The sequence below is a fragment of the Platalea leucorodia genome, assembly GCF_965183815.1.
Source record: "Platalea leucorodia genome assembly, chromosome: 3".
NCBI lineage: Eukaryota > Metazoa > Chordata > Aves > Pelecaniformes > Threskiornithidae > Platalea > Platalea leucorodia.
The window spans coordinates 23,028,909-23,040,057 of NC_138825.1; the positions used below are offsets into that span (position 1 = coordinate 23,028,909).

Consider the following 11,149-nt stretch of genomic DNA (forward strand, 5'->3'; position numbering starts at 1 on the left):
TGTAAGTTATTTACTGTTGTTTAATGATATTAATTATTCACACAATCTGAATATGAATCTTCTTGTGTTAGAAATATGTCAGCAACTTATTGCGACATGATTTTCAAAATGATAATGCAAATGCAACAAAATATTTAGGCTTAGCTGTTTATTTCAGTAAGAACTGGTGTCCAGGAAAATGACCTATGAATTGACAGACTGCTTTCTAAATTTGCCTGTCATTTCCATAGGCCAATATTCTGCGCACTTTTCCTACTCTTGTTACAGAAGTCTGCTACAGCTAACTTTAAATATTTAATGAGTGTTTTACACTTGTCTTTGAAAATTTCACCTCTACTGTAAACTATGTTAGAAGCAAAGAGTACTGACTATAAATGAACATCAGAAGCTGCCAGTCAAATGAAATAAATCTACTTTTCAAGCATATTGGATATGTCTCTTTTTTTCCCCAGATCAATTCTAATCGCACAGGCCATACTGTCCCTGTGTTCATTCACCTACGTGTGTGAGTGCTAGGCCAATACCTCCAAAGGTCGAGTTATTAAACTATTGCACAGTTTATCACACCAAAATGCCCCGATTGCCACATATGATACAACTCCAGCAATAATCTCACACAGCTCAAGCGCTTACAAAAGACATGCTCGTTAATACAGGTCACTGGCTTTCAAGGTCATTTTACTACAAACTAAAGGAATTCCCATGCATCCCTCCTTTCAAATGCTTTCTGTGCCAGCTAGGTCAGCTCCTCTATGTTCTGAAGGTGCCGTTGCTTCATGCTGCTCTTCACATTTGACTGCCAACTGCTAAACTGTTTTTCATTACACTTTTATTTTGTTGTTAAACTACATATTTAACAATTTTAAGCAAGCACAAGCAACACACTCAAGCCTACTCCACAGACTACAATCAGTATTTCACAGAAACTGTAATTTTTTAATGTGAACATATACTTACTTTTTAATACGGTAACAGTTTCTGCAGGTAAAATGATTTTACACCCCACAGAGCCCCATCCCTTTATTTCCTGATCTGCGTCAGCATTATTCAGGTACTATAAACGACTACAGTTATTGTGGTCTTTTCTCACAGTTACTGCCTACTGTGAGAGAGTCAAAGTACATATCTGTGTACCTACACACCCAGTCACACTAGGTGAAGCTAAGGACTAACTACTTAAAGTCCATTCCCTGCTCTCCACACCCTAAGCCTCACCTACTACTGTACTTACATGCTCAGTCCAGCCTCTGGAAAACATGCTGGACTCTCTACAGCATATTTATTCCACACCAGAATAAAAAGAGTTCTGCATCACTACTTAAGTTCATCTCCAGCTATGCAATCTTATTATCCATAACAAATTTGCACAAACACTTTAAGGTTAAGACGTATAAAATGGAGTTACACTAGCATATCTCAAGTCAGAAAACAATTATGGAAATAAACAATGAATGTGGAACTCCACAGTACTATTTTTATGAAATCATCTCTTAGAGGATATTCATAATTGAAAACCTCTGTTCCTCAAAGGGGTAAAAGCAGAACTCCCATTACTCCTTAAAAGACAGAAAAGGATCGTATTTGGTTGAGGTTTCTTGTTTTAAAGCATAGCTTAGATTTCCTCCACATTACATCATTGTCTGGAATTCCTGAAATGCAGTGTTTGCAATACCTGGATACTATTAACTTAACCAAAAGATGGCAGAATAAGGCTAGCATCTGAAGCTTTAGACATACCAAATCATATAGCTAAAGGTCACTCACATTTATTAAGGCTGGCTCTTCAAAACCACTCTAATTTCATTTTGAAGCAAAGTGTAGTTATTTATTCTGCAATCAATTTGGATATTCCACTTCAGATATCCCATTGTCACTTACTCAATTAAAAAAGCTATTTTGACAATACACCTGTATTGTTCAATTTACAGTGCTACAACTACAGTTGCAATCTATTCTAACTACAGCTTGCATTTTACTCCTTGCTTAAATGTAATGGCCAGTGATTACTGCCAGCTCACTTAGCTTGAAGATGAGGGATGAAAGCAGCAATTACTATCAAGGGGACTTGTTCAGGTAACTTAAGTATCTAAGTAAATTGATTCCTATTACTTGCATACAAGTACATACACCTTCAGCAATGATGTTTTGATTGTTTTAATTTATAGCTGAATTAGTTCTGTGTATAAACAATTGCAAGTAAAAGCGTGTATTTATACTTAAATAGTTAGAAGTTCTACAATATTGTGTAACTGCAGCACAACAGACAGCGCTCATTCCTTCATTTATTCAGTACATAAAGCTAGACAAATACCTGTTTATCAAGCATTCTCCTGTGTTCTTCTGATAAAAAACAGGAATCGGAACACCCCAACATCTTTGCCGTGATATACACCAAAACGTCCTTCTGTCCAGCATTTCGAGCATTCTGTTCACTGCAGATGTAGGAATAACTTTCACTTTTTTCAGCACTTCCTATAAAGTAGACAGGGGGAATTGTTGAACACGCTTCAGTGTTCCGACAAACACTGTTTATGCTACCAGTAAAAAAAAGGTAAAGGTCTACACTCCCAGTAGTGAGTAACACATTCTCGGGCAACTGTCACATTTACTTCACCGCATGTTGCTCTTCAATAACGCTCTCAGAATGCTGTACATACGGTACATGTCCCCACAGAGCAACCAATGCTTTTTTGCCAGCTCTGATTCTCTAGCAGACGCACCCTAAAGTGAGTTCGAAATGGCATCAGTATCTCTATCTGAAGTTCAATAGCTCATTGTGTCCTGCACTGTTGTCTGCTTTGAAACCACATCTTGATACATGCTGACTGTATTAGAGCGTGGGCTACCACTCACTCTCAACCCCAGTGAATAACCATCGTATTTTCCTTCATTCTAGATAAAGATGAATATGGAATAAGCACCTCATGCCCTCATTAGAATGAAATCGCTGTTACCCAAGACAGCCTAAGGTGCTGGTCTGAGTTTTCTGTGTGGATGCACATAATTTCAAAAAGCACTGCATTTAAAAAAAAAAAAAGTTTTAAAGTTATTTAAAATAGGACTGTGGAAAAATTAATAGGGGAGAAAACAAAGATCTCTGGCCATGCAAGGCTACCATAACAACAAAGGTAATTTTAATAGTGATAGAATTGTCTCTTCTGATTTAATTCCTTGAAACACTGTATTTTTAAAAATATTTTAGGGAAAAAAATTCAGTAGTTCTAAGAAACTTATACATCTCCTGTAAATACAATGAACAAATATGTCAGTCAGTGTATTTATCCTGGATTATATCAATATTGACAAAAAAAATCAACAACATTCATCACTTCTACAAATAACTAACACTTTTCAACTAGTGTTTGTAAACCCTAGAGAAGAACATATTCTGGAGTGAGCTATAGCAAGATTGTTTTGCTGATTCCAAATGGCATCAGCTGTCTTTAAATGTCCCATAAGAAAGCAACATTATATACCTGTGCTGTAGCCTTCACACTTGCTGTGTTTACAAACCACTGTTTGCTGGCACGAATAATCATTGGCTTTTTAGTCCTCCAGTCATATGGGTAACTGTGCACGTATTTCTCCTCTTTTAACAAACTCCCAGCTGCTTGAAGCATCCTAATGACTGAGAGAAAAAATGAGGCAAGATGAAAATCTGATTTGAACATACTGCTACTTTTAACCTCTATTCATTCCTTTCCACGATGAACACATAAGAAGAAGCGCCTGCACCTCATCCACATCGAAAATGTGTTCAGTTTATATGAACCCTCAAAATATACCTGCAGGAATGTAACTGAAAGTAACGCATGGCTAAACATCAAGTACTCACCAGCTTCATTCCCCTCTTCAAGGACATTCTTGTTTTGAAGTTCGGGACCTGCAGCTTCAGTAAAAAACCCACTTTCATCCACAAGGCAATCCTTAAAATAAATATGTTAATCATGTTAATAAAATACCATGTGGCAATTAATTACCTTTTTAGTATTCAAAAGTGAGTTAAGTACTCTGCTGAGTAACTACTTTCCTGATGATTAGGAAAGTATGTTACATTTAAGTACACTTCAGATTTAGTGAACTGAAATTTAGTAATCTACCAGGCAAGTGAATTTTATGTATCAGAAGAAATGAGCACCATTGCGTTTGCAGATATACCACAACTGTCTTACATCAACTCACTGGTTAGTACTTCAATGACTTTCCAACTAACAATGAAAACCAAAACCAGCCAAACAAACAAAACCCCATGAAAAACCCTACCCTCAAAAAAGCCCAACCAGAAGTATGAGTATAATCAGGGTTTGGAACATCTCAAGAGTCACCTCTTTAAAAAGGTAAAAGAGAAAAAGGATACCCTGCATCTTCATTTCCATCAAACACAAACTGATCATGCATAATTGAACTGTATTTATGTATGTGTTTAAAACAAGCTTTGCTGAAAAAGAATAGTAATAATGACCTACATAACCAGTGATTTACTGGTCTGCAAGATACAGCTTTAAAAGCCAATTCTGAGTACGGAAAGCCAGTATCTGAGAACTGCTGTCTCTGTTATTCTTTAAAAAACAAAAACACAGAGAGAGAAGAGAAATCTGATTCTATTTTACCACTTCCCTGCAAGCTTTAATTAGCAGATGAATGAAAACCTTCATCCTTTTATTTTGATACACACTTTTTTAAGGTTAGCCCTGCATTCCTGCAGGCCATTAGTGATACTCACACTTATCTGAATGCTTCAAAACATTTTCAAGTTTTATGCACAAATTACAACAATCGCTTTAGTGGCACGTGATCAAACAGTTGCAGGAAATCAAGAGCAACAGCTGAAAAACTAAGTACCGTGGGTAGCTGATGGTGGGAAGCTACACTGTAGTCTTCCATACCATGAGCCGGGGCTGTATGAACTAATCCTGTTCCTTTTGCCATTGTCACATGATTTGCAGGTAACAGAGGAGAGACTCTGCCAGGAATTGTGGGATGAGCACAAGAACCATCTGCCAAATCCACACCTGGGGGTGGAGGAAAAAAAAAAAAAAAACCAAAAACAAAACAGAAGAGAGAACAGAGAAACAATTCATGCATTCAGCTTCTTTTTTTCAGAGAGCAGAAATGGAACAACTGATCAGCAAGTGTATGCCTGGGTTACCATACAGATGTACTACTACTTTATCTTGTTTGGGGGTCCTCATCCAAATGCTTTGAAATTCCCTGCATTGTTAATCTTGCAAGTTTTTTTTTTTTCCTTTGAAGAAAAAGCTTTTCTTCTACTTTAGAAAATGGTATTCTGTTAGTAGTGACATTCCACCTAGAGACACTCCACGCGTTCCCATTCCTTGGGGATCACTATCTCAGTGTTCTGAAAACAGATCACAGTAATGATTGACTAAGCTAAAACCCTTGAATTTGGGATCTATTCCTAGGTCTGCCACAAAGTACTAATATTATCATGAACAACTAATTTAAATTCTCTAAATTATGTACAAATTAAGAGAGTAGAGCACAAATGAAACTAGTGACAATTTAAGGTTAAAAAAAACACTGAAGAAATCTTAGTAGTAATGCCTTGCTGAACGTCAAGAACCACAGAGCTTGAGGAATGCTTCATATGACAAAATAGCCTTCATTGAACACTTTCTTCGTAGAAGAAACATGTTTAGAAAGACAACAAAACAATCTGAAAAAGTCACAGAAACCACCATTCTCACCTCCTTTAGATAAGCATATTTCCAGCACTGAATCACTGATAAAGGCAAATGAATAAAGTTGACAAATGACACATTAAATCCCGACTCATGACACCGAATCAGAAGTCTGTCTATTAAGAAATATCACTATGCAGTTTGTTAGGATGCAAACTTAACCGCTTTAGTTTGTCCGTACCGACAACAGTCACCTACGATACCTCACTACTCTTCATGGCTATGGTGAAGGCTCAAGACGCCTCTTAACAATGAAAAACTTGAAAAGTAACATAACATGACAACAACGGCTGATAGTGCTACCGATTCCGCTACACTAGGTAATTTCAATAGTTTTTGTAGAATTTAGCAATCAGGCAGTCAGCAAGCATACCTGTAATTAGCCCCTTGTTCTCATCAGCAATGGATGAGAAAGACAGACAAACGGCATTCAGTGTAACGAAGATTTTGATACTGAACAGACTTCCACTCCGTGTTTAAGCTTTCCAAGTGTGAATCTGGATTTTAAAAAGTACTTTGAAATCTATGGATGAAAATTTGAGCTATAAGACACCAATACTAAATCTGACAGACTACTGCTCCTCTTTGTATTCTTTTAGTGAAGCCTGTTCTCAGAACAAACTTAGTAGTGCATCAAAACTGAAGCAGTTTTCAGACACCTACAAGCAGATTTCTAAGCAAGATTAACAATATTAAAACCTACCTTTACACGTTGACACAACCTCAAACTGCGTGTCCAAAACAGCAGCTGTAGATTCAACTCTATCTGCAGCTAGAATGAAGTGTTCACCAGTAGTTGTGCATTTCACAATTGAATATCTACAATGCAAATATATATTTGTGATACTAAATAATTACAAACACCATAAAGCTACAAATTCTTTAAATGCTCCATCTCTAAAAGACAGCAAAATATGGTTTAAAACATACATGTCCAATTCACTTCTAAATCTCAAAATAATTTCAAGATAACGTAACATCAGGAAGAAGAAATAACTTAAAAAAGCAGAAATTAATATATTAAGAGAGATACAACAAAGCTTACAATTGTGTCACTAAGAAAAACCAACCAACCAACCAAAACAAAACAAACCAAACCAAACACAAAAAAGATGCCTTAAATAAAATGTAATGGTAGTCCAGAACATTTTAACTTTGCTGATAAATATTGACAAGGACTGACGCACATCACTGAACCAAGTTAAAGACACATACGCTGAATCCGGCATGTAACAAACTGCTTGATTGGCTGGCACAGTCCAAGGTTGCGTGGTCCAGACTAGCACACTAGCAGGGGATGATCCATCTACAGATGTAAATAAGAAGTATTTTACTCACAGTTATAACAAAAATAAAAGTTATCAGTCTTAAAATCTATGCAGAAGTCATACCTATCACAGAAGTCAGCTTAGGTGGTGCCTTTAACAGGGGAAATTTCATATACACAGAACGACTGACATGCTGCTCATTGTATTCAAGCTCTGCTTCAGCCAAGGCTGTTCTGGGCAGATATCAAACATAAATTAATACACTCAAACATGAAAAGCTATTGATATCCTTGCTAAAGGTTTGAAGACAAAATAGTAAGCTGATTCTTACTTTGCTGAAGGAGACCAGAACACAGGTTTGTAGTCCTGATAAATGAAACCCTAAAGAGGAAAGGGAGGGGGGGAAAAAAAGAAAAAAAAGTTAGGAGACTCGAAACTCATGACAAAACAAAACACACTTTAACAAAAGTTCAACATACCTTATCATACATTTTGTAGAAGACTCTCAGCTGGTTTGCTTCATACTTTGGATCAAATGTACGGTAGCTGTTAGCCCAATCTGCCATTACGCCCCAACGAATGAAGGCGGATTTCTGTTTCTCAATTGCTCTTTCTGCAAATTCTCTGGCTGAAGGGAATAGTTCCATTAAGCACATGGTTTAGGCCACTAAGACCAATACAATACCATTTAAAATATGCTATTGACATTTTTTAGAAAAGCCTGAGCTGAACATATTGAAACTGTGCACTAATTACCGACGTGTATTAAATAGATCATTATGGCTCAAAAAAATGTATTTCAGAGAACTAGTTACATAAAATGACTGCAAAGAGTAAAAAGATCCAGGAGTGGCACTTTTTGACTAATATGGGGACATAAAGCACAAGTGTCTCCAGAACATAACCTTTCTTTTTAAGAAAGAGGGAAAAAGTAAGTATATTTAGTTATGATGAACAATTTCTCAAAATGCATTCTCAAATACTGTAAAATAAGAGTGAAAATTAGCCACCTCTGTTGATGCTGATCCAAACTTTTCAAAGCAACATGCACACGAAAATAAGTTAGCCCATTTCATTGCTGCAATTTCAAGCTAAAGCAGTTTAAATTGCTCATTACAAATAGTTTTGCAGCTGAATGCTGTTGTCTTTCAACACATATGGTATTTGAAATTATTTTTTCAAAAGTTTCCATATAACGCAGACTAACTTGCTCTGAAAGATCCACCCCTATAGTTTTGTAGTATTGTTAAAAACAGAGCCAACAAATACATCCGTAATTATGATATTGGGCCAAGCTGTCTTGATGAAGCCCAATTTTTATCACAGAATCACAGAATGGTTGAGGTCAGAGGGGACCTCTGGAGGTCATCTGGTTCAACCCCCTGCTCAAGCAGGGACTCCCAGTTTATGAGGAGCTTCTTTTTAGCTCCTCAGCAAATTCAGTCTTCAAAACCCAAAAGCATGCTGATCTGATACATACTGGTTTCATGCTGCTACACAGTTATGCAAAGCAGAAATCCAAACCTCAGTCCCTTTGTTTTTTTAAACCCATGGTCAATGCTATGCATGTTCATTACAGCAACGAATTAAGCCTGTGTTCAATTATCCTACTTCGTAAGATTACATTGTACTCAATCTGCTTGGCAAATACATACAGTGATCCTAGAAAATGTTACCAACAGCTACTAGAAAAGCACACAATAAAGTATAAAAGATATTTATAAAGCATAAAATTCAAAATATGCCGAGTAGGATGTACAAATACTTAAGCCAACTTTCTCTATAAAGATATTGCAAATAGTAGTTTACCTCTCTGTCTAATTTCCATTGGTGAAAGATTTTCAGCTCCTTTGACTTCTGCCAATGCCTTCAACTCAATTGGCAATCCATGACAATCCCACCCTGGCACATAATGTACTTTATAACCTCTCATCATGTAGAAGCGATTAGTGATGTCTTTCAAAATCTGAAAAGACACAAGGGTCAGTTATCACTTTAGCTCCCCCATGTGGAATAGCTACATTATTAATTAAGACCCTCCTATTAAAAAACAAACATAAAAGGCTGCACAATACATTTACATATAAGACCATCCGTTTATGATTTTTTTTCTTGCTCATCATTTTGCGTTTTGGCAGAACCTCAAAGGACCTCTGATCAAAGGAATTCACATTCTGTATAACTGAAAGATGCAAGACCTGAAGCAAACAAATCCTACTTGCTCTCATCATTAAAACATTGAGCTGGCTCTACAGTGTTGGCCGAGTGCACATTACTGCTTTTTGATAGAAGTGATAACCTACCAAACCTCGTCATTTTCAGAAGTCCAAGCTTTAGAACTAGTACCTTAAGAAGCTGTGGTCACATTTTAGTCTTTCCCACTTTATGGCACATGTAATGCTGTCATTCTCAAGACTGAATCTAAATGTATCCAAATGTATTTAGGAGTACTATTTTGAAGCTGAAATTTACATTTTAAAAACCATCAACATTTAGTCATTGTGATTCCATTGAAGATACCCAGATAAAATAAAATAAATGCAATATAACAAACTTACAAAATACTCAAAGGAAAAAAAAATAGCAAGGCACAGCTCAACCATGCGTTACAGTAACATTATTACATATAGAAATATACACTTACCCATGTGCGTATGTGTGATATGTTCAATACACAGATAAACTGTGCATTTAATGTTGCTTAGGAATGAAGGCTGGACTTTCTCTAAAAAAAAATGTTCTCTTTTTACTGAAACGTTCAGCCTCATAAATGAGCATTCAGCATATAGTATATATACCATATACTGGTACATGGTATTTATGTCATCTATGCCACCGTGGCATCATATGGGATCTACGTCACCATGGCATTTGCTTTTTAAAAGCCCTGTCTACCAAAACACCAAACACTTCAAAGCGTTATTGTTTTAAGTGGAAATAGAGAACACACAGCAAATTATAGGAAGTATTTACCACTTCAAAACAGTACAGTATGAACGAGCAGATATTTACTTTATTTAATGCATGGCCAACATGAGGGTCTCCATTGGCATAAGGTGGTCCGTCATGAAGACAAAATTCCTGCTTTGCTTTCCTTTGCCTTTGCCATGAATAGAGTTCCAAAAAACCACATTTCTGTAGAGACAACAAGAAAACACCTAAATCATCGCAGGTCTTTGCATTTCCAAAAAGTTTGAATTTTGGCTTCATAGTAAAACGTATATTGAAAACAAACAAACAAACACGGAGAGTTAACTTCTGTAACTCTGTAACAGAATATGTCAAAAATGTTTAAAACTATTAAAAAGCCCGAGGCAGGCATAACACTACGCCTAATGTTATTGCTCCGGCTCTCCACTACCAGGAGGGCCGTCACTCTCCCTGCAAACGAAGCCACAACCAACTTGAGAGTACGCAGACTACAACTAAGTAAGCAACTAACGCCCCCCAGCTCTTCGCCTTCCTCCGGCCGCTGCCTGCGGCAGCCCGGACCCGCCGGCAGCCCGGACCCGCCGGCAGCCCGGACCCGCCGGCAGCCCGGACCCGCCGGCAGCCCGCCGCAGCCGAGGCGGGCCCGTAAACAAACCCCGGCCCCCCACCCCCGCCCTCCTTCCCGGGGCCGGGGCTCCGCCGCCGGGCCAAGCCCCGCCGCACCCCGGGCAGGCCGGCCCCGGCCCCGGCCGCTACCTGCTGCGTCTCCAGCTCGGTCTCGGGCTGCAGCCGCCCCGGGAGCTGCGCGGGGAAGCGGCTGCGCGGCAGCAGCACTGTGTCCCGGTACTGGGCGTCCTGCCGGCTCTCCGCCGCGGGCTGCCGGCTGTCGGCCTCCGAGGCGGCGGAGCGCGCCCAGCCCCAGGCGGCCCCGGCCCGGGCCCGCAGCCCGACCCGCGCCCCGGCCCGGGCCAGCGGCGGCGCCCGCCAGGCCCCGAACATCCTGACGGCTGCCTGCGACGCGCCCCGCGGAAGCACTTCCGCCTGCGCTACGGCGAGCGGCGCGGCGGCGGCGACGGGCCGCGGGAGGGGACGCGCCGCGCAGCAACGCGTTTTTCCTCCCCTCCCGACGGGCGGGGCGGGGGGATGGGGGAGCGCCGCGGCCCTCCCCGGAGCCGGAAGGATTTGGGGCGTTTCGAGGTCATTTTGTAAAGGCGATGGCGCCCCGCTGACGGCGTCGGGGCGAGTTCT

At 39.5% G+C, this 11,149-nt stretch overlaps 1 protein-coding gene across 3 annotated transcripts in view; it reads right to left on the bottom strand.

Moving 5' to 3' along the window:
- IARS2 (isoleucyl-tRNA synthetase 2, mitochondrial) overlaps positions 1-11,021 on the bottom strand; it is a 28,754-nt gene extending 17,733 nt beyond the window's left edge. For 2 of the 3 annotated variants that reach the window (XR_014227708.1, XM_082307175.1), the window contains exons 1-12: positions 10,658-11,021; positions 9,983-10,105; positions 8,780-8,936; positions 7,450-7,598; positions 7,302-7,351; positions 7,094-7,203; positions 6,918-7,008; positions 6,406-6,521; positions 4,843-5,012; positions 3,836-3,926; positions 3,477-3,628; positions 2,312-2,472 (exon numbers count right to left, since the gene is read on the bottom strand). Coding sequence is in view for 2 of the 3 variants with exons in the window: in XM_082307175.1 (XP_082163301.1) it covers positions 2,312-2,472; positions 3,477-3,628; positions 3,836-3,926; positions 4,843-5,012; positions 6,406-6,521; positions 6,918-7,008; positions 7,094-7,203; positions 7,302-7,351; positions 7,450-7,598; positions 8,780-8,936; positions 9,983-10,105; positions 10,658-10,900 (1,613 nt within the window). In the remaining variant the exon portion in view is untranslated. Of the gene's footprint in view, positions 1-2,311; positions 2,473-3,476; positions 3,629-3,835; positions 3,927-4,842; positions 5,013-6,405; positions 6,522-6,917; positions 7,009-7,093; positions 7,204-7,301; positions 7,352-7,449; positions 7,599-8,779; positions 8,937-9,614; positions 9,696-9,982; positions 10,106-10,657 lie in introns of those variants that run through there. The other variant, XM_082307176.1, reaches the window with a different exon arrangement.
- Positions 11,022-11,149: the final 128 nt, after the last annotated feature.